Here is a 23,797-nt window from a genome sequence, read left to right as displayed (position 1 = left end):
AGGAAACCCACACAGACACGGGGAGAACATGCAAACTCCACACAGAGAGGACCCTGGCCACCCGGCCAGGGAATCGAACCCAGGCCCTCCTCACTGTGAGGCGACAGCGCTACCCACCACACCACCGTGCCGCCCTGAATAAAAGTCATTTTATTTATAAGTTTTGATGATATTTTTTAAAATGTGGCACTACTGGTTCTTTTTCAAACTTAACAAAACTCAGAAAAACTAAATATTAATGCATATGGTGAACTGTAAATATATCCTGAAGCATTGGGATGTTATATTTTTGTCATATCAACCCCTTTAACCCTGGCCTGTGGGTGGGTAACTCTTTCAGCCCTAACTGAAGTAAATCACTTCTTTGCTGACCTCTTTTAAAAGGTATGATTGACAGATACCCTAACCTGAGTACTAAGTGAATCAAGTGATATACTGGCTGACAGCCTTTGTGGCATGAAGTGAGTACATTTTGTCACAGAGCACGGCAGTTAGGAATCATTTTCACATTAAAACAGGAACTAAGGATTATTAAGCTTTATTCAGAGTTTATTCATTGGACATTCATTTACTTCTGCGTGAGCACCCTTTAAACGTCAGGGGGCTTTTTTCTCCGGGAGCAGATGGAATGCTTTTTTGTCTGATTAATAAGGTGTGAATGAAAGGTTTTCTAAAGGGCAAATGAACAGCTCTATAATGGTTCTCCGGTTAAGCCTGAACAAAGCCAATCTACCCAATGTAATTGCCTGTCTCAATTAAACACAGAACCATGTCATCCTCTAAACTAATTAAGAGTGAAATAATAATAAAAGCTGTCTCTCTCTCCGTCTCGCGCTCCGTCTCTCGCGCTCCGTCTCTCGCTCCCGCCCTCTCTCCCTCCCAAACACACGTGTTGCGATTTTCTGCGTGAGTGCTGAAATAGATTGACACCTTATGTTATAATTGAACAGCACTTAGTGCTGAATGTTCCAATAACATTTCTGGCTTTTAAGCCTGCAAACAAAAGCCCCCATTTTCATGACTTCTGTGCTGTTCTGTGCTATTTTGACTTAATGATTATCATTAAAGGTCCAGAGAAGTGGACAGAAGAACATTTTGTTATGATTTCCTGAGCAGAAAATAAGCCTTTTGCGTTGTGTTAGTCTTTGCAGAACACAGTCTCCAAAAGAGCGGCAGTTCTTCTGTCGGTCAGGGTGGACCATTCTAACCATTTTAATCACTTCAGACTGAGCCATGCAGCGCACAGATTAAATCTTTCTTCGCCATTTGCTCGCTCAGCCGTCCTCGGGGAGGCAAAATTCTTAAAAGATAAAGTCAAATATGTGACTTACCATTGGGCTTAAAACCATTCTCAACTCAAGCACACACGACCCGAGCTTGTGTTTGGTGTTTTGGAGGCTGGTTTGTAATAGAGTCTGTTTAGTGATGGCCTTTTTCCTCAAGCACAGATTAAACTTTATTGTGGGATACATTACACAGTCGGACTGCCTCAGTTTATGCCTGCTTCTGCTTAAGATTGAGAAAACAAAGGAGATTATGGAGAAGTAATGTAAGAAGCAGTCTGTTCAGGTGGTATTTGGCTGATGTGAACTTTGTCGACGGCTTAGACCGTAATCAAGCAAAGCAATCACAAAAACGCTATTCACATTTTCAGTATTATATTCCTTAACCATATTAATCACAATTGCAATTTGAAAGAGTGGAATTTTCAGGTCACAATAGCTGCAATTTTAACTATAGTCAACATCAACCACACTGCCTTTAACCCATCAAGTCTGATTAAAGAGTGATTCTTTCTGCTGTTTTATCCACACTTTCTCAAGGCTGCTGTAGCGTTTACTTGGTATGTAAAGAACGTGATCTAACATTTTAATTCAATCTGCGTCACAATTGACCTTTTTGAGCAAGAAAACACATGAACAGCAGCACAAGTCACACATCACTCGCTCTTTATCATTACTCCAATGAAACAAATGAACAATAAGCGCGTATTGATCCAAATTCTGTTCTGAATGACCTTCTGAACTGAGAGTTAGAACACATGTGTCAGGCTCCAGGCCTCGCAGGCTAAAACACTGCAGACTTCAGCACACTGCCTCATTATCACACCTGATTCAGCTCATCAGCTAATTAGCAGGACCCCACAAACTGAATTCGGAGCATTAGATGAGAGTAAGCGCTAATGTCTGCAGCACTTTGGTCTGGAAGGTCCCCAGTTTGACAACTCTGATTTAGACCAATCAGAAGCAGCCAAACACTCACGTGACGCATACATGACCGCAAAACCACGACTAACTGGCAGTCTGACACTACGTCCAGCCCTCCAGGTTCATAATCACAATTTAAATGGCAGCCATAATATTACCCATAATATAAAAATCACATTTCGATATTTTCCCAAATTTGTTCAGCTCTAGTTTGACTAATTTAAAAGGTCCCAAAGAAATCTTCCTTTGATTATTAAATGCATTTTCCTAGTGCTATCTCTTCTATGCACATACTCACACACAAACAAGCATAGCATTTACAGGACTCTATGTTGAATCTAATTTCCTTCAAATGAAGAGTCACTTCGGTCAAACATCTTCACGTCTCAATCGATTTAACACTCCGGCACAAGATCTAATCATGAAATAGATGCCATCACATATAGAACACAAATTACGGCAATACTCGCCACTCATGATCCACATCCACATCCATGACCTAACACAGAACTGCAGAACGTGGCTGGATAATTGAAAAACGTAATTACATACATTTCCTCTAGTCTATACGAGGAAAACTACAGTAAATGCTGAATTTCCCACCAATTATATATAGCATCTCTGTTATTTGTCATCTGAGTAATCTGAGCCACATGCCTTTTCTCATAGGCAATTACAGCTTCGCATCAGATGTCTCAGTGGGTCCATTGTGTTGGTAGAATTAGGGCCACACCTGATTGACGGGCTCTGTGTGGATTTTAGTGATGTCTACTGTTTCAGTCCCTGTTCGTAATACTCCATTCATGTACCTTGTGCTGCCATTTCGTATGTTCCAACATGTTTCAAAAACGTTGAGACAGGACAATAAAAAACTGGTAAGGCTGTGTAACACTAAAAAAACCTGGTGGCACATCTCACAACTAATTAGGTTAATTGGCAACAGCCCAGTCACATGACTGGGTAAAAAAGAGAGGCTGAGTCTATCAGAAGTAGGGATGGGGAGGGGTTCACCACTCTGTGAAAAACTGTGCAGGCTAGTTGCGCAACAATTCAAGAATACATTTCTCAACATAAAATAGTAGAGAACTTGGGGATTTTCATCATCGACAGCATAATATCATGCATGTAACTCTCTGCATGCAAGGGACAAGGCCGAAAACCAGTATGAGCTGGTCTTGACCTTCGAGCCTTCAGGCGGCACTGCATTAAAACAGAGATGTTTCTGTAGTGGAAACACTGCATGGGCTCAGGAACACTTCCGAAATACACTGTCTGTAAACACTGTCCATCAATGCATCCATAAATACAAGTTAAAACTCTACTATGCAAAGAAGAAACCAAATATAAACAGGATCCAGAAATGCCACTGCCTTCTTTGTGCCAGACCTCATTTAAAATGGACTGAGGGGAAGTGGAAAAGTGTCCTGTAGGCCAATGAACCAACATTTGAATTTATTTTTTTGGAAATCATAGAAGCTCCATCCACCCAGCTAAAGAGCAGAGGGACCACCCACTTGTTATCAGCACGCAGTTCAAAAGCCAGCCAAGGCATCATTAACGCTGAACAACATATACGTTTTGGAGCAACATATCGCTGTTGTGGGAAGAAAACCTTTTTCAGTTTTTCACATCATTTGAAAGAACCTGTTGCTCTTTACATTGTATGTAAATTTCATGATTAATGGACTAATAGAAATGGCCCAAAATTAGTTGGAAAAATGTCTGGTTCCGTTGACTTGCATTAAAAGTAAGTAAATTTACCTTTTTGGACATATGAGGTTTTCTTCTGACAACAGTGATATGCTCCATAAGACAACATATCCAGACAACATATTTTTCAGAGAAGGCCTTATTTCAGCAAGACAATGCCAAACCACATTCTAAACCTATTACAGCAGCATTGCTCCAGATTAAAAGAATCTGGGTGCTAAACTGGCCTGCCTGCAGTTGGTGCATTATGAAACAAAAAATATGACAAAGGAGATCCCGACCTGTTGATCAGCTGAAATCCTATATCAAGCAAGAATGTCAAACTATTTTCACTTTCAGAACTACAGCAGTTCCAAAACACTTACAGAGTGTTGTTAATAGAAGAGGTGATACAACACAGTGGTAAAAATGCCCCGTCCCAACTTTTTTTTGGAAACATGTTGCTGGCATCAATTTCAAAATGGGCATATATATATATATATATATATATATATATATATATATATATATATATATATATATATATATATATATATATATATATATATGGGCAGTCGTGCCCACCGCTCCGGGCAAGTGTGCTCACTGCCCCCTAGTGTGTGTGTGCTCACTAGTGTGTATGTGGTGTTTTACTTCACGGATGGGTTAAATTTGGAGGTGAAATTTCCCCGTTGTGGGACTAATAAGGGTCAATTAATTAATTTATATATATATATATAATATATATATATATATATATATATATATATATATATATATATATATATATATATATATATATATTTAGTTAACAAATGACATGTTGTATTTGTAGCATTTCCAATGAAATAAATGGACTAAACGATTTGCACATAATTGCATTCTGTTTTAATGTACTTTTTGAACAGTGTCCCAACTTTTTTGGAAACTTGGTTGTACAGTGCATGTCCAAAAGTAAACAGACACCTGCTTCTCCAATATTGGTTCTAAAAATCTTGCACAGTAATAGGGAACTTGTCCCATTTTACCACAGCTTCTACTGTTCTGGGAAGGCTTTACACTAGATGTTGGTATAAGCTGGTCAGGTACGGATGCTGGATGATTAGTTCTGGATCATAAACATGACTCCAACTCATCCCAATGGTCCTTGATGGCACTCCATCATTCTCAAAGTTCCACTGCTCAGCCACAGCCCAATTCTGGGGGGATTTACACTGTTCTAGCCAAAACTTAGCACTGGGCATGGTGCCCTTAGGCTCAAATACTGCTCCTTCAAATGTTCCATTCTATTGACCACTGCTTCTCCATGTAGATCATACATGCTGTGAGTGTGTAGTTCAATGCCTGTGTCAGAAATAGATGCACCTTAAAATAGCTGAATTCACTAATCAGAACTTGAACATCTAAGCAATTATCAGGAAAAAAACAACTGAGGACAGATCAGAAGAGCACAGCAATCTCTCATAGCTCCACCACTCCCCTGAAAAAAAGCTGAAAAAGTGAGAGACATGATCTACAGAGAATAATCAAGAATATGAATAAGAAAAGAATGAATGTCCTTCCAAAACATGTCTCAGATCAAATCTCAGAAGAATAGCTAGAACAACAGGAATATAAACAGTTGCAAGAATACTGTTTGAAAAACTAGTGAAACAGCCAGTCTGGACCAGTCCTACACAAGCATGCCTTGTTCGACACAAAGCCACGTGGGAGCTGAAAGGGTCCTCGGGGCTGAATGCTGGATGCTCACTGGCTGAGACTGTGAGGAGGATGAGAAAAAGCTCCTTGGCTACTGTCGTGGAGGACGAGAGCTGCGCTGAGCTTCCAGCTCATTAGGTACATGTGTGCCCACAACCTAGTGACCTTCTGCTGTATTGATTGAAAGGGAAAAACCTTTATGTAAAGATGTCTGAACTACTGAAGGCAGATGGATGAAGCACTTTGGGTGACTCGTCTTCAAGTCACAATGTTGGAGATGGAGCTGCCGGGTAGAAGGAGAAGAGGTAGACCTCAGAGAAGGTTTATGAATGTAGTGAAGGTGGACATGGAGATGGTTGGTGTAAAAGTAGAGGAGGCAGTGGATAGGGCACGATGGAGGCAGATGATCCGCTGTGGCGGCCCCTAAAGGGAGCAGCCGAAAGAAGAAGTCTTCATTAAGTCACCACTTGGTAGTTCATGCTCAGATGGCAGGACAAACGTCGCAATCCAAAAACACATCTCAGTGCAAAAAAAGCACAACAATGCAAAGCCACTAGAAAAGGTCCAGAACTCACAAGCTAGTGTCAGGTGACGCTCACATCCACAGAGAACCAGCTCAGCTCTCTTATCAAATGCAGTCATGCAGTCTACCAGAAGGTTGCTTCACGGAAATGATTTGAAAGATACTTAAGGAAACTTCAGGCAGAGAAAAAGCTACAACTTCGCTGCACATCTGTTAATAAAGAAGCTTCACAAAGACTCAAGTCTAATTTGGTGCGATATACCCAGACAGCGAAAGGACAGTGGGCCAACAGTGGGCCGACAGTGTGAAGCTGACAGCCCAGAGGCTTTTGTAAAGCATTTTCCAGTGGCTAGTTAGTGGTAGTTAAGCATAAGGTTAGGCAGAATGCCACTTTAATCTCTCAACTGTTTGTAATATTTGTTTTAGTTTATTTTCCAAAATAAAATACTACGTGCAGGAAATTAAAAACAAGTTAGACCTCGTATGCAGGACAATAATCTGGGTGGTCCGAAGGTGGACCAGCAGCGGGAAACAGTCAGCGAGGTGTTGACCTTATCAAGCCAGTGGACCAATGTATCGCTGCTGTCGGAACAAAACCTTGTATCTCCAAGATGAGAAGGAAAAAAGTACTTTACTTTTAATGCAAGTCAATGGAACCAGACCCCCCCCCCCCCCCCACACCCCCCACCCCAAGTCATTTTGGGTTGTTTCTTTTGGTCCATTCATCATAAAATTCCCAAATAATGTAAAGGACAAACTTTCAAATGATGTCAAAAACTGGAAAACAACAAAAATGGAGATAACAGGTTTTGTTCCAACAGCAGCGACACGCTCGAGTTGTAGGCTGACACCTACAACTCTCCTCTTGGACAGATGTCACGGAGTGTGGTTCAACTCTCAGTTTCGTCAGATGTTCATACATCTTCAGCATTATGAAGGCCAGAAGGTTTGGTCCACCCTGTTACATATAGAGTTACCGAGGAGCAGAGCTGAGCTGCAGTTTGTGGGGACCTTCTTTGGCTTTGAGGCAACTGAGAGGGGCCAAAGCCCAGAATGCATTAGAGATGTGACAGAGCTGATATGAATCTACCTATTACTGCAGCCAACTGGGTCACACTAAACACCAGATACGGTATGACCATGATGTAGGCTACCAGGTTCAAACATGAAGCCTGACCAGTACTTTGCCTGCTAGATAGATCATTTTTATACAGACTATTATCACTTTCAGACACATCATTTCATCTCAAAACACAGGGCATGCGCGTTCTGTATCCGTATGCTACTTATTTACTGAAAGGGAAAAGGGAAATTCTACATAATTAAATGGCTGGAATGTAAACAAAGCTATTCAGAGTGGGTTGGTGTGAAACGCGGAGTTCTAGAAAAACCTGTCAAATTAGAGCTGTTCACAGTGGTGGCGACAGGAGAGTTTAATGCCTCCACAAGCTCCCTCGCCAAAAGCTGGTACATGAAGTGGTTAGATATATGCTGTCTGAGGTCTGATACATTGTTTTATGATACATTTGTGGCTTACAATGTATTTTAATCCATTTATTTTAATCCATTCCTGGCGGAAGGGTACATGCAGGGCTCTGTAAGGCAAATAGTGCCAAAAAATGTTTTTTTTTCTTTTTTTTTTTCAGATTTATGACAATTTTGCCATTTTCAACTTTCAACATTGCATATACAAACTTGGAAGGCTCGCGTAGATTCGCTGGAGGTTTGTATAGTAAATAAAATGGCTTTATTTGTGTTGTAGATAAGGCGACCCCTGGTTCCTATCAGCACCACTGTAAAGAAAGCTGAGTCTGTGTGTTTCTCTACAAGTCAACCATTTCACACCAAACCACTCTGAATGGCTGTCTGCACCTCAAGGACCGAGTTATCCAGAAATCCTGAAAAACTGTGGGAATTTCCCTTTAACGCCACTAATTCACTAATGCGTGGTTTCTGCGGTCTTGTTTAAAGTATGTCAGCCTTCGATGGCGGATATTTCCAGTAGAGAAAATCGGTTCCTCCACATGTTCCGTTCCATAAACCACGACGCTGTGAAATTACCGTGAGAAAAAAATCTAACTCTCATCTGCTCTCACTTCAGGAACCTGCGGACAGACTTATGCACAGGTGACACCGAGTTCCTCTTAGCTGGAGTAGCTCAACTCATTTAACTTGTTAAACAGCGGTCAGTGAAAATTTACAGACACAAACCAGTTCATAACCGCTGCCACTGACGCTTAACGGCCGGTTAACTAACTTCTCTCTCTCTCTCTCTTTCTCTTTCTCTCTCTCTCTCTCTCTCTTTCTCTTTCTCTCTCTCTCTCTCTCTGTCCAGAGCAAAACAATACAAACCGAGGTCGAGTACAGTACGTTCCTCTCAGAGACTCACCATGTCACGTACAGACAGACAGCTTTCGCCATGTTCCACGTACAAACTTCACATTTCCATCACGATTTGCGTCTGAAAAGTCGAGGCACGACGAAGCGGTTCACTTTTCGCATTTTCGACCGTTTGCAGTTCGTCCTTCTCGGAGGTAAAAACCAAAGCGGACACGGAGGCGTTTGACAACTGCGATATTTTACTTCCCACCTGTTTTCGGGCAAATCCCAGCGTTTGTCACTGATTGGCTACTGCTCCCGTGCTGCGATTGGCTAGTTAGATCCATGGTCCATGGGTTGTGATTGGCTACTGGTGTCCCGCTTACGTTGTTTGAGTGTAACCAAATGAATCCAAAGAAACTTCATTAAAAATTCATTAAAATCTTCTTTAAAGATTAAAGCCGGATATCCTAGAAACCTTGTTAGATTTCTGCTCGGTAGTGAACCCCAGAGCCTGTCACCAATTACCACTGACTAACTTCTTAAAGTGGCTAACATTAGTGTGCTGAATTAGACAGCCGTTAGTGAAAGGGGAACCCCACCGGTTTTTCGAAATTTCTGCATGATTAAATGGTTAAAAGGTAAACAAAGTCATTCCGAGTGGTTTAGAGTAAAATAATTCATTCTATATAAACTTAGTCAGAGTTGCTCACAGTGATGGTTATAGGAACCTCACAGAAAGCTGTTAGATGAAACGGTTAAGAATACGCTGCTTTATGTCTGACACATGTCTGACATGTTTATGGTAGTTTTGTGATCAATTTTGGCCTAAAACGTATTTTAATACATTTTAACATAGAATCCCCCCGAAAACAGATTTCTTTTAGATTTATGACTATTTTGCCATTATCAACATTACGTAAAAATCATTATTAATTAATATTCTATAAAATTTGATTATTCAAATATTAACACTTTTCTCAGCAAATAAACACAAACTAATAAATAGATTTTGAAAATGTGTCTTGGGTGCCTAAGACTTTTGCATAGTACTGTACGGTTTACTTCCTTCCTATCTCTGACTCTCAGCACTATCTAACCTCCCTGCAAGTCCTAGGCTTCACTCTTCACTCAAAATATTGTAATGGTTCTACCACAAACACTTAAAAAACATTTGAATGCATTAGTAGTTCTTTACATAGTGAAATGGTTCGTCTACATGATTGAAAAGCAGTTGTACATGGTTCTTTAAAGTCTTTCTAAAAATTGTTCTATGAAAAAAGGTTCCAGTATTGTTATGAACCCAAACCCCTTTCAGTGCCATATAGAACCCTTTTTGCTGAGAGTGATAGGCCAATCAAGACAGCATTGTTCGCTGTGAAAATTCATGTTCTCTCTCAATGAACCTGTATCCAGACTACACGATGCAGCTGCTGGTCAGTAAAAATGCAGCTGTCTATTCATAAATTATGCGTTTGAATGCATAGCTGTATGCTGCACTGTTTGCACCGGTTAGCAATTGGTTTGGCTGAAAACGCCACTTAGAAAGGGGTGTCCACATGTCTTTGGCCATGTTTACATCAGTGTTTGTCCTCTTTAAAGCACAGAGTAAAACTATCCTGCTGACATAATGGAATGCTGCTGCATGTGAAACAGAACTTGCCACAGACATTAGGAGATAAACTGCTTTATTGGGTGAACTTTAGTTCGCATCTTTGGACAATGCTACTTTTATATTCGCTCTCCACTGCATGGCTGCATGTCACGTCTCTCGTCAGGATCGCCTCTGTACCAAGAGAAAACACATGAGTCAATGAGAACAAGAAGAAAAACAGTAACTACAGTAAATACTATGAAATTACACACAGGCACATATTCAGTATATAATAGTACTGAACTGAAATCTCAGTTCTCACCATCCTTCATTAATCAGTGTGTTCAACTTCCTGATGGTGGTCACTGCTGGGTCGTGGAGCTTCTGCTGGAGCAGTGGTCATTGTCTCCTCCACCTGGTTGAGTATCTCAGAAAGCAGGGCAGTGGAGGCCCTGGCTGAGGGGGAGAGGGGCCGGGGGCCAGGAGTCAGACTGCCTGTGGAGGAGCTGTCAGTACTGTGGACGAAGGAACGCGCTGCACTCAAGTGCTTTCTCTGACTCTGCCTGACTGAAAAGGGAGAGAGAGAGAGAGAGAGAGAGAGAGAGAGAGAGAGAGAGAGAGAGAGAGAGAGAGAGAGAGAGAGAGAACAATGACTTAGGGTGCAGGGGGATTGAGAGAGAAAATAAAGAAAGGCAAAGAAAAAGAAGAAAGGAAGATATACAGAGGGAGATAGAGAGAAGAAGACAGAGAAAATAAGAGAAAGAGAGAAAAGGAGGAAGAAAATGAGAGCGAGAGAGAGAGAGAGTGGGAGGGACGGAGAGAAATTAATAAATTAGTGCGCGAGACAGAGAAAAGTAGAGAGATCGAGGCAAAGTGAGAAAAAGAAGAGAAAAGGAGGAATAACTAAAGTAAATAAAGGAGAAAGAAACTGAATTAGAATGTGAAAGACAAAAGGGTAAGAAAAAAGACAGAGAAAGTGAGTCAGAGTGAGAGATACAGAGGGAAAGCAAGGCATAAAGGAAGAGAGAGAGCGCACAACATACAGAAGATAGGAGATGGAGAGAGGAAAAAAAAGAGTGTGAGAGATTGAGATGGAAAACAAGAGAAAAAAGGGGAAGACAAAGAGAAAAGGTGAAAAAACTGAAGGAGAAAGAAAGAGAGAGAGAACATGATTTAGGAGGGAACGAAAGAAAGAGTGAGAGAGAGTTAGCATGACAGAAAAAGAGAAAAAGCAGAGACAGAGCGAGAGTTGGCATGAGAGAGTGAGAGTGAGAGAAAGAGAATACAGGAGAAAAAGAGGGAGACAAAGAGAGAGAAAGAAAGAAAGAAAGAAAGAAAGAAAGAAAGAAAGAAAGAAAGAAAACAGGAGATGAAAGATAAGCGAGCAGTTCAGTGCTGCTCTCTGTGGTGACTCTCAGTCAGCCGCTTTCTGTTTCACTCAGAGCACAAGCTCCATTATCAGCACTGATGCAGTCAGACTTCACCAAACCGTAACCCACAGCAGAAACATGGTGTGCAAACACACTTTAGCTCAACATCTCGAGTGTGACATGTTTAAAAAGCTGGTGCGGTTCTGAACAAATTACAAGTGAATCTCTCTTTTTTCTTTTTATGCTTTATTTGCCTCTTCATTCACTGCTGAGATACCAGCCAGCTGAGTCTGAATGTTTGAACAACCCAGCTTTAGTGCATTAGTCTCCCATTAATAGTTAGATGTTTGCTGGTGGCTGTCCACTAAACTGACCTCTTTAACCTCTTCCATAATAACAGCAGCCTAACAACACCTGGCAGGCCTGCATAACATAACTGAATTGATAACTGCGATTCATTTGACTAGTGCTGTCTCTGTAATCATTAATGTTGAAAGCTGCACATTATCATACACAGTCACAGCACAATCATCAATCTGCATAAACGGCAGTAATTGACCAGGCTGCTTACAGATGGCTTAATGTACATCTCTGTGATTGCTCCATGGAATGAATAAATTGCCGTGACTGACTGCGGAGAGGGAGATAAAACAAATCACAATAACCATTAAAGTAGGATTAGTCTCATACGTTCAGCAGCAAATTCGTCAAGTGTATGGGATGTCAGAGATAAAAAACACAGGTAAGCCATTAGGGCCCTGAAAAAGTATTATCTCCTGTTATTTATAGTCCTCTGATTCTGTTTAAAAGCCATGAAGCCCTATTTGTGTTGGATTAGTTGTACCATAAAAGGTCTGGTGATGTATTTTGTATGGGCTTTAACTTCTTGATTCTTATGAGATAATGCATCCGTGAAACTTCCTCAAATAACCCTAGATAAATCATATCAAAACACCACAGCATGGATGTTCATGTCAGCATTAAAATTAAATAATGTTTTTTAATTTTTGAATTTAATTAAATCCAAATAATCCAAATAAATAAAGAACAAAATCTTCTAGTTAGTGTTAGATAGAGTAGCATCAGGCTAGGAAAGTGGCTTCATTCAACTTCAACAAAATTCAATAAATGTCACCTAACAGGGCAGAAACTGCACTGCCTTGCAAGACTTTCAAGCTTCAGCTCATTTGTTTCTTGTTCTAATTAGGCCATCACCAAAAAAGATTACAGAGGTCCTGTTTTGAGACTGACGATAAAGGAACTGTGCCAAATCAATGATACCGCCTTGTCTCCCAGTCACCAAAACAGCACTGTCATTCACTATTACCAGCTTTTGTTATTATATTACCACATGGTTGAAAATGACTACTATTATCATAGCAGCTCTCAGTTCAGACATGGGTAAATAGGGCTTAAACAGCAGTAATATTCTTGTAAGTGTAGTCCTATAACTGCAGTAGCTGTTCTGTTCCTTTTACTTTCAAATAGTTTACAATGGTCCATTCAAGACTAGGCCTGTAATGATCACTAACCATCGCAATAAATGGCTAGTTTCACTACACACTTTTACAACCTAAGCATAACACAGCCAGTTTGTATTGTAGTATTGTAGTATTCCATATTCCATATTAATAATAAGCATTCGTATGTAATAAGCCTGAGGTAAATCACCATTAGTTGGCGATTAACTGAGATCAACAACTTAATTATCTTTTTTTACTGAACCACTGCTCATAGTACCAAAAATTCAATATTTCTCTCAGCTGAACTATGCATTTTCCCTTTACAAAATCTGGGATTTAATCTACATACCTGAACAAGTATGTCAACATTCATAAACGTGTTGTTATTGTCTTAAATGCTATTTTTTACTCTGGTAGTTGTACATGATTGTTTCGTATTGACTAATTTCTGCACCTTTGTTAAGGGGTTTAAATCGTTTTCTCAGCAATGGGTTCCTCTTTCTGTACCCCTCATTGCTCACTAGCAGCTCAACACAGGGTCTCTCTCTCTCTCTCTCTCTCTCTCTCTCTCTCTCTCTCTCTCACACACACACACACACACACACACACCCAACATGGTCCTAGTTAATCTGATAACAGTTACAGAAAAAAAATTGATTACATTAACTACCTAAATAATCAAGATGTTTTTCATTTCATTGTCTAAATGACCTCTTTTGGACCTGCAGAGAGTTCAAACCTTATATGACCAAACTGGCCGATTAGCATAGGTGGACAGAGTACACAAATCATGTACTTGAGTTAAAGTAGAGACACCCAAGGTACAATATTACTCCAGTAAAAGTAGAAGTTCCTCCCTTTAGAACTCCACTTGAGTAAAAGTACTAAAGTATTTGCCTTCAAATGTACTTAAGTATTGAAAGTAAAAGTACTAAAAGAGTAATTATGACTATATGTCCTGTTATCATTTTTATAACAAGACTCGCTTCATGAACTCATTTCAGGTGAAAATCCTCCAGTGTCTCTCTTGGTAAACCAGTCTTTTAATAGAACGTCATTAATTAGTGACGCTGACGTCTATTAAAATGATCATAAGCACAAAACACTGAAGGTAAACAGTTTCCATCAGGGAGAACCGAGTGGCTCTGAAATCACTTTTACACACAAGCAAAGTTTCAGTTTAAGATTACTTTGGAAATTAGTTACAAGTTGAATAAAAACTTTAAACTCAGGTTCACAAATAAGTTTTCCTTTACTGTATTGATCTGTAGGCCTCTGTTCATAAACATAAACTAACCCAAACTAATTTACTATAAAATGAAAGTGTTTGTATGAATTCAGAAAAAAGCCGCGTCAGTCACGACTGCACATGTGTACATATTTCTATATTGTGGTCTATTTACACAAAGTTAGGTTAGCTCCATCATGTAGGTAGATGTATGTGCTCCCAAAATTTTACGCTGCTGTGCTGATGTTAAACCGTGTGCTTGAACTGGTTTGGTATGACCAACAGGTTTAAGCTTCAGTAAAGTACAGATACACGAAAAAACTACTTAAGTACAGTAACTAATTACATTTACTTAGTTCCTGTCCACCACTGCTGATTAGCTATTTGGCTTCCGGGCAACCGACAACAAATGCAACTCAAGCTCAAATAACCAAACATTTCCCAACACTGTCCTCTAAAGTTCTTACAGCACCATTCAGGTGTTATTTTTATAATGACGAGCCTCAATACACAGATTTACCTCAACAACTGACTATTGTGTTTCCTGTAATGCAAAACTGACAACAGAGGATTATGTATAAAGAATGAAAGGGCATTCTTACACTTGCACAGTTTGTAAAACATTATACAACATTTAGTCCCAACCACACAATATGATTAGTTGAAAGGCTGCATCATTATGTCTGACCACAGCACATTTTTTCACCATACTAATATGGCTGACCACCAGTTGCTAGGTAATAACAAAGGTTGCTGTTGCTAAGCAAAAAAAAAAAAACAAACAAAAAAAAACCAAACAAAACCTGATGCTAAGAATTTTTTTCCACCGTTGTGTTTTTTTTTTTTACTTCACTTTGCAAAACCTCTTTATAAAAGCAATAAAACATTTCAGGGCATTTGCTATCATAAAAACAGCATGCCTATGATCTACTGCAACCAACTCACAGCTGTGATGTGACTGAAGAAAACACACAAAAAATGTCTCCTCACTTTAACAAAGTATTTGGTTTAGATGTTTGAACCTAATGAGAAGCTACTAAAGACTTCTGGCTTTTGTTCTCCAGACAATTTTGAAGAAAAAAAAAAAAGATGCAGATAGAAAGAAACTATTGTTACCGGATGTTTACTGTTCAGGGCACAACTGTTGCTCACCGAACGTCATCTTAAAGGTCATTTTCAGTCACCGTTTAAAAAAATACATATTTATGCACACACACACAGTCAGTTCCAGATAGTTTTGAAAATATGTACTGTTCACTGTTCAGGATTCAGCTATTGCTCATAAAAGGTTATCTTACAATGATGCACAACTGCTGGCATCCTTAACATTACAGTCAATAATAGAACCTTTAATAACCACTTAATGACTTATTGAAATACTAAGACTCAGACAGACAAGTCCTCAACTACTCATGCGCTGATCACAAGTTCTACTAAAATATTAGAAATAAATGCAAGCTGCAAGAACCTAGCCAGCTAACACTCACTGTTGTATAAACAGCTGCCTGTCTACCCTTTCATTCTTCTTTCGCATGCTGTTATTGACATTTATGAAGCTAAATATATTTCCTCCTCTCTCGACGTCCCCTAAATTTACATAGAGCTCAGATTTTTTGGGATCTAAAGGATAAAAGTTATTACAGAACAGGAACGTCCGATGAGCTCCTTAATGAACTTGTAGTGCTTCTAGGACAGGATGAAGAAGCCATTCAGTACAATTGTAATAACTACTTAAAGCTTAATTACAAAAGCTTATCATATACACAACAGATAAAAAACTCCAATACATAATAAGAACCACAGATAGACATAGATATAGAAAAAAATGCAAATGACAGCTAGAAAAATAATACGAAGAGGATAAAAATGCTGCATATTATCTCATGGATGGCTTTAGATAGCACAACCGATACAATGTATCAGTAAACTGACTTCAAAGCGGCCACGTAAGTAGCGGCAAAAATAGAAACGTTACTGCTCATCATGCTAGTGTTACTGCTAGAAATAAGCCGATTGCTAGCACTTCTACAAATGCTTATTGTGTAAATACAATTGAGACCGTGTCTGTTCCCCGAATAAAACAACACATCAAAAAGCCTCGAAACGTTTGCCTTAGTAACCTCATTCATATCAGACCAGTTACACCAGTTTACAACGATCGCACCTTTGGTCTAAAACTAGGACTGCTTAACATTAGATCCCTGGCATCTAAAGCCATTATTGTAAATGAAATTATTACAGATCATGATTTTGATGCTCTGTGCCTCACAGAAATGTGGATTAGACCCGATGAGTACCTTAGTCTAAATGAAGCCACTCCCACAGGCTACAGCTACGCACAAAGCCCTCGTTTAAGCGGTCGGGCTGGAGGTATAGCAACCATCCATGCTAAAGCTCTAGGCGTGAACCAGAAAGCAGGACCTACATTTTCTTCTTTTGAAGTTCTTGTACTTAATATATTTGAGCAAGGAACAAATAAACATTCATTTTTATTAATCACAATTTACAGGCCACCCGGTCCATATTTTCAGTTCTTACAAGAATTCTCTGAGTTTCTATCAGACTTAATAACGTTTTCAAGTAAAATGTTAATTGTCGGAGATTTTAATATCCACACTGACAACCCTCACGACACACTAAGTAAGGCATTCATATCTATCATAGACTCCATGGGATTCACCCAAATTATAAAAGGGCCCACACACTACCTGAACCACACTCTAGACTTAATACTGACCTTTGGTGTAGACATAGTTAACTTAGCCATTCTCCCCCAGAGCACAGCCGTCTCAGACCATTACTTAATCTCATACAAAATCCAGTTTAGTGGTAATGTGCGTTCATCACCATGTTATCAGGTTAAGAGGACTATAACTTCCTCCACAGCTGGCAGCTTTATCAGAAACCTCCCGCAGTTATCAGCTTCTGTCAGCTGTCCATCAAATCCTACTGAGTTAGATACTATGACCAAATTCCTAGAGGATACTCTTCGATCTACGTTAGACAGTGTAGCTCCATTAAAAAGCAAAATAGTACGGCAGAAAAAACTCGCACCAAGGTATAACGATCACACTCCAGACAACTAGAGCGAAAATGGCGTCTGACTAAATTAGAAGTGTTCCAGTCCGCCTGGAAGGAGAGCCTTATAGACTATAGAAGAGCTCTTACTGCAGCACGCTCAGCCTATCTCTCCTCTCTCATAGAAAACAATAAGAACAATCTTAGACTATTATTTAGCACAATTTCTAAACTAACAGAGAACAAAAGAGTCACTGAACCCCAGATTCCATCAGCCTATAGCAGCAATGATTTTATGAATTTCTTTAGTGATAAAATCAAAGAAATTAGACAGAAAATTCTGAACACACAGTTAAACCCCACAAACCTGCTGGCTTATAATTCCAGTCTAGACCCTGAGAATATTACAGTCACTGCAGATAGGCTGGAATCGTTTACATTACTCCAAGAAAATGAACTAGTCAAAATAGTTTCTTCTGCAAAACCATCGACCTGTATTCTGGACCCAATTCCTACAGGTCTACTCAAGGAAATCTTACCAGAAATAACTAAGCCTATTCTGTCAATAATAAACTCCTCTCTTAGCCTTGGATACATGCCAAAAACTTTTAAACTTGCAGTAATTAGACCGCTGATTAAGAAAGCTAACCTCGATCCCTGTGAACTATCAAACTATAGACCCATCTCAAATCTCCCCTTTATATCCAAGATCCTGGAAAAAGTGGTAACCAAACAATTAAGCTCTTATTTGCATAGGAATAATCTACATGAAAAATTTCAGTCTGGTTTTAGGCCACATCATAGTACAGAAACAGCATTAGTAAAAATTATAAATGATCTTCTATTATTCACGGACCAAGGAAATGTGTCGTTGTTAGTCCTCCTTGACCTTAGTGCAGCATTTGACACAACAGACCACTCTATCCTACTAGATAGACTAGAAAACCTTGTAGGGGTAACAGGAACAGCTCTTTCCTGGTTCAGGTCCTACCTCACTGATCGATATCAGTTTGTTAATGTAAAGGGTGAATCATCTGTTCGTGCAAAAGTAATGTATGGTGTTCCACAAGGCTCTGTTTTAGGACCTATATTATCCACAATATATATGCTACCACTAGGCACCATTATCAGTAAACACGGCATAAATTTCCACTGCTATGCCGATGACACCCAGTTATATATATCAAGCAAACCGGATGACAAAATTAAACATGGCAAGATTGAGGACTGTATAAAAGACATAAAAGATTGGATGTCAAGCAATTTTCTGCTACTTAACTCAGATAAAACAGAGGTCCTGCTTCTGGGTTCAAAATTAGCCAGAAACAAACTGTTTAAACTTATCTCTTAAACTTAACAATCTCTCAGTTTCATCAAGCTTATCTGTTAAAAATCTTGGTGTCATGATAGACGCTGATCTGTCCTTTGACACACAGCCTCCATGTGTCTGTCCACAAGCCACACTGCAGCATAACAAACTACAACAGGTATGAATGGACACTCAAACAAGGCATTAGCCATGCTAATATGTGCATTAATATGTTAACATATGCAATCTCGGCGGCTTAACGGTGCAACACATTTCCAATTGTAGTGTTATCCAGGTGTTTTCCATGACTGGAACTTTGGCTTAATTTTTCAAGCATGTGCGGGAACCTTGTTGTTGCCTTAATGTTTATGATTCTGTCTGAACTTTTTCCGTGAATGTTGTTGGATTAATCTTGGCTGACCTTCCTTCAGACATCATATTTAGACAGCAGCTGCACATTTTATCTGCCTTCCAAAACTCACTGTGCTGTTCTGCTCTGGAAGGTGCTTGAGATAGTAGTACCCGCAATCCAGCGTATAGTACATTGTCATTAGGTTGACATTTGAATGAATGGAATGACATCGACTGAACCAAAAGCACAATTTCTGGCTTACGTTCTTTTAAAAAAAATCTCAAAGGCAGCTCTATTTCTTTCACTAGTTCCTGCAATCGCCTCTAATGATTGTATTTACAGTATAAGCATTGCTCTAAAGGTTAAACTCTGTGGTGAGGCTGTGGTGAAAAACTGTGTTTGCTTTGTGGTGTGCTGGTGTTAGAAAGCTGTTCTGAGCTAGATCACCAACCTCTCTCTCTGACAGTGATCTTGTGCACTTCAGGAATGAGGAAGCTGTAGACAAGCTCTGCCACAATCTCCTCTGACTGCGCATTGTTCCTCCTGTTTGGACAAACACAAACAGGCAGGGAAAGAGAGAAAAACATGAAGGCAAATCAAATCTAACATACTAACATAAACTCTATCTTACCTAATGTAACATTTATAACACATTCATTAAAAATACTTTATCTTCATCCTCTTTAACTCATTAAACTCTGCCTCCAGAGTAGTCAGGCTATGTGCATGTCCATACTGGCCATAGTAAAGTAGAACAGCATGTGGAACTGGAGCTTTTGGTGTTTTCTTTCACTGTATAAAGGAAACTCCAGGCTGCGTTATTAGTGGATGCACTGTGATAGTTTCTGAGAGTGTGCACACATTGAGAATGGCATTGCTATAGAAATGCTTATTATAGATTTTTTTTTTTCACCAAAGAAACAAAAAAAGATGATTACAGATGATTGAAGATGAAATACTGGCCCACAGAAATGCATTAAAGTAGACAGATACTACACTAAATAACTTTCAGCAAGAAAACATATTGCATTGGTATAATTTGATGATTGTGGCTCTAATTCTATATTTTCCCACTCTATCTGAAAGCTAGTTGTTAAAAAATATACTGTTTACTAGGGATCTATTATGCTTGTCCTGCCTTTCCATGGCCTTTGTGTTTTATAGCTTTTTCTGCATGTAAACGAGAAACTCTCTCCCACAGAAACCACTTTTCTCAGCTACCTGAGGCGCCTCATTGGAATTCAAGCCCTTTTCTTTGTTACAAGATGATGTCAGCTCATAACACAATCCTTACTGCAATCCTAAGTTGGCACGCATTCACAGAAGAGAGCTTCAAACTTTTGACCACTCTGAAATGTCCTGCTCTAGTCTAGATGGCAAAGGTGGAGCGGGTCTACCAACTTCTTATCACAAACTGATATGGCAGAACCGACATCATTGTAAAAATGGCCACAGCAGCGTAGGCGCAGAACTGGTGGTTGATCAATCAGAACAGAGTGGGTGAGCTGACCAATCAGAGCACACTGGGCCCATCTGGAGGTGGGGCTTAAAGACACAGGAGCTCTAACAGTGTTTCACACAGAAGGTTAATAGAGATGCACAGTATGAGAAAATGCGTTTGTATGTTTTTAAAAATGGGCATAATAGATCCCTCTTTTTGTACTGAATACACATTCATAGACAGCCATCAATTTGCATATTATATTATATTATAATATATTAATCATTCTCAAAATATGAGTTTTCACAATAAACACAGGGCTGTGCTGACAGAAAGGATCAAATTACCACACGTGCATGGCGAATGGGATGTCATTAGATTGGGGGGAATACAGCATTAGAGGCCCAACAAACATTTTTGCTAAACAGCCGGTTACAAAACACACATGCACAGCTAAAAAAACTTGTAAAAACTTGTGTAATTTGCATAGACTGTATGGTCCAATGTGTGAAGCAGTAATAGTTACTGTTACACCAAACCTTGTTAAAATGATTTGTGACACAAAGCAAACAAAAGTGTACATTTATTTGGCTTTTTACATGCAGAATAGTATATTTAAATGTGGAATTAGATGCCTTTTTGCCTCAGAATTACGACATTAAGAAACATATGCCTACAGAATGATATGCAAAGACAGCAAGATGCAAGTGTAAATAAGCCTTAATCTAGATGCTGCATCTAACTGCTATTAAGCAAAAACAGCAAACAAAGTCTAAAGTTCAAAACTCAAAACTTCATAGAACCTATTTATAATTTTAGAAACTATTTTTAGGAAGGTTGTTAATTATAACAATTTAGTACCAAAAAACATAAAAGTTTATTTCATGGTTGTCGACTGTAAGGGCAAAAATATATAGAACACACAGTAAAATATTTATACTTCTGAAACTTTACATGCAAATACTAAGCCATGTCTTGTGTTCTACTCTGTAGTACTAAAGGCCTGTACAATACAGACAAATGCTAATACGGCGATTACAGTGTTGTGTATTGCAATTCCCGCATGCCTTGCAATATATTAATATGCACAGAAAAATCAATCATTTGACATGGTTACAGATTAATCTTATTGTGAACACAAATAATCCTTTTGTAGAACAATAAATCATTTTATTCATCAAAATTCCCATGAAATTTGGTCACGACCCTCGCAAAACACAATAAATACACGGTCACAGCTTAGACATATAATATATTGTAGTGTGTTTAAGAAGCTATTCAAGAAATTCAGTGTCTGTGGCTGAAAACTACAAAGCTGTATAAAACTGCAATTTCAATTACTGGAACAGGCAATATACTGTATAGCAGCGTTAAATACATTTAGAGCTCAGTTACGAACTTAAACATAAAGCTAATAACCTTAAAATGTGTTGACATTTTTTGACCTCTCTCTTTAGCTCTGTTTTTCTGGCTTAGTATCTACATATGAATGGTCTTGTGTAAACCTTTAATAATACGGACTACATTAAACTGTGGTACTTTTGAAAGGCATGGAAATGTTAGCTTTCCATGATATGGACCCTTTAAATCATCACAAACCGACCTCAAACCACAATAGCAAGCTGGAGCTAAAATTTCATAATGATTTTCCTCTCCTGAGATGTTCTATATAGATATTTCAGCTCTAGGGTGTACATCTGAATTAAAAGCTTCATTCAGTATTTCAAATTTAAGCCTCTCAGTTTATAACAGTACCAGAACATGTGGGTCAAGTATGAATTATTCAGTAACAGTAACTACTAAGAAACTAATACGTGCGTTGTGTAATTGAGAGTGAGCAACTGAAGTGAGGGCCCACATGCGCCCTGAGGGTTTAAGGTTAAGTGTAGCTGTAGAGATTGTGAGATTGTCACGTACGTTTCCTCCATGGCGTAGGTAATGTTGTTGAGCTCCTCGGCCATGCGGTGGATCTCTTCTCTGGCCTGAGACTCGGCCGTCCGCTCAATGGTGCCCAAGATCACATCCTCCAGATAAAGATCCACTGTGGCCTGGTGCACCTTCACCACCTGAGAGGCCACAGCACAGTCATGACTTTACACACCCTCAGAGACCAGAAAGCTCAACCACCTACCCACCCATACACACACACACACACACACACACACTTCCACCTGAATCCACACAGCATGAATTAGTGTAGCGGATCAACTTTTGTAATGATAATAATTAGTCCTAAGTGAATTAGGGCAAAAAATATAGAGGCCAGAAAAATAGGTAGAACAAAGAAATGAATAAGTGTCACAGCAGTGCACATAAAAAATACCCATTAGACCTCAAGAGGTTTTACTGGCACACTTGTACAAATCAGGGAAAGTCCCTTAAGGGCAGTCTGAGGTTAAGCTGTTGAAAAGCTGAAATCAGCTGTGATCAACCTATAGAATATTGATCAAAGGGATTCTGAGTTTTGCATGGGTGAACAGAAGAATATTGACCTGTTTAAAGATTTCATCCTCCTCTCTCCGTCTCCTTTCCTCCACCTGTCTCCGCCCACTCTCCTCTGCCTCACGAAGACGGCGGTCTCTCTCAGCCAACAATGTGAAGGCGTGGATCCGCCTTTCCTCTTGCAGGCGAACCAATTCCTTAGCCAGAAAGTCCAGCATGTCCACCATCACTGCACCCGCAAGTCCAGCCACATAGCCCTCTATCTGAGACACCTGAGAGAAAGAGAGAGAGAGAGGAAGAGAGAGAGAGAAACGAAAAAAGAGATTAAACAGGAAAACAAGAAAGTAATATGTATTTACGTATTAATGTCACATGCAGAGGCTCAAAAAGAAGGTCCGGCTCAATGTTTAGGCCTCAATACAAAATCAAAATCAACATTACTGATGAAGATATAAGGACAATAGTACATCATTCACTCACATCCTCAGAAGATACGTCCTTCACCGAGTTTTGACTGAGTTCTCTTTGAATACTCTTTCAACACGCTCACCATCATCAGGGCCTAAAGCCCAGCTGATCTTTCAAAATGTTCTTTAGCATGTTGGGTGCCATTACATTTGTCATTTTTCATCAGAGAGGTCTCCAAATCGTACACAGTGTCAGTTTAATTTCAATTAATAAGAACATTGCTGTTGTGGCCACCATGATGGTCCCCCCAATGATCTGTTCCCCACCTGTCATCTGTCTAGGTTACGTCAATAGGTACTGTTTAGTTACTGCACACACAGCTATGGCTGGGCATTATGACAATATTTATCATTATCCTGACAAAGTCCATCACATATATGTGATAATATGCTTTTCTTTTCTATCATGGACACAGCCAGTACTTCAAAAACACTTTCTAACTGCATGTTGGATTATAAACTGTGCAATCAGTCCAGTTTAATTGAATTAGCACTATATGTGACATGTTGATTGTAAGTCATTGTATTTATAGTTTTTGACTGCACTGTTTAATGTGTCACTTTGTTTATTTCAATTTAGCAGATGTCAGAAAAAAAATCTTGTGGCATATTATGTATTGTGAAAAAATTCTTTAAGCATCATAACAATACCCAACTTTAGTGATAGCCTCTCAGGG

At 39.3% G+C, this 23,797-nt stretch overlaps 2 protein-coding genes across 2 annotated transcripts in view; both read right to left on the bottom strand.

Annotated features, from left to right (window-relative positions):
* nr1i2 (nuclear receptor subfamily 1, group I, member 2) overlaps positions 1 to 8,695 on the bottom strand; it is a 44,019-nt gene extending 35,324 nt beyond the window's left edge. The window contains exon 1 of the mRNA XM_017713469.2: positions 8,507 to 8,695. Within this exon, the coding sequence (XP_017568958.1) occupies positions 8,507 to 8,509 (3 nt within the window). The 5' untranslated portion in view covers positions 8,510 to 8,695. The remainder of the gene's footprint in view (positions 1 to 8,506) is intronic.
* A 1,412-nt stretch (positions 8,696 to 10,107) lies between these two features.
* The window catches only part of cfap91 (cilia and flagella associated protein 91), a 35,749-nt gene continuing 22,059 nt past the window's right edge, over positions 10,108 to 23,797 (bottom strand). Inside the window, exons 14-18 of the mRNA XM_017713468.2 lie at positions 22,704 to 22,925; positions 22,129 to 22,277; positions 19,222 to 19,313; positions 10,353 to 10,597; positions 10,108 to 10,222 (exon numbers count right to left, since the gene is read on the bottom strand). Coding sequence (XP_017568957.1) covers positions 10,362 to 10,597; positions 19,222 to 19,313; positions 22,129 to 22,277; positions 22,704 to 22,925 — 699 coding nt within the window. The 3' untranslated portion in view covers positions 10,108 to 10,222; positions 10,353 to 10,361. The remainder of the gene's footprint in view (positions 10,223 to 10,352; positions 10,598 to 19,221; positions 19,314 to 22,128; positions 22,278 to 22,703; positions 22,926 to 23,797) is intronic.

The sequence above is a fragment of the Pygocentrus nattereri genome, chromosome 6, assembly GCF_015220715.1.
Source record: "Pygocentrus nattereri isolate fPygNat1 chromosome 6, fPygNat1.pri, whole genome shotgun sequence".
NCBI classification, from domain to species: Eukaryota; Metazoa; Chordata; class Actinopteri; order Characiformes; family Serrasalmidae; genus Pygocentrus; species Pygocentrus nattereri.
The sequence above is the reverse complement of the archived record's forward strand: the minus strand, read 5'-3'. Positions and strand labels throughout refer to the sequence as shown.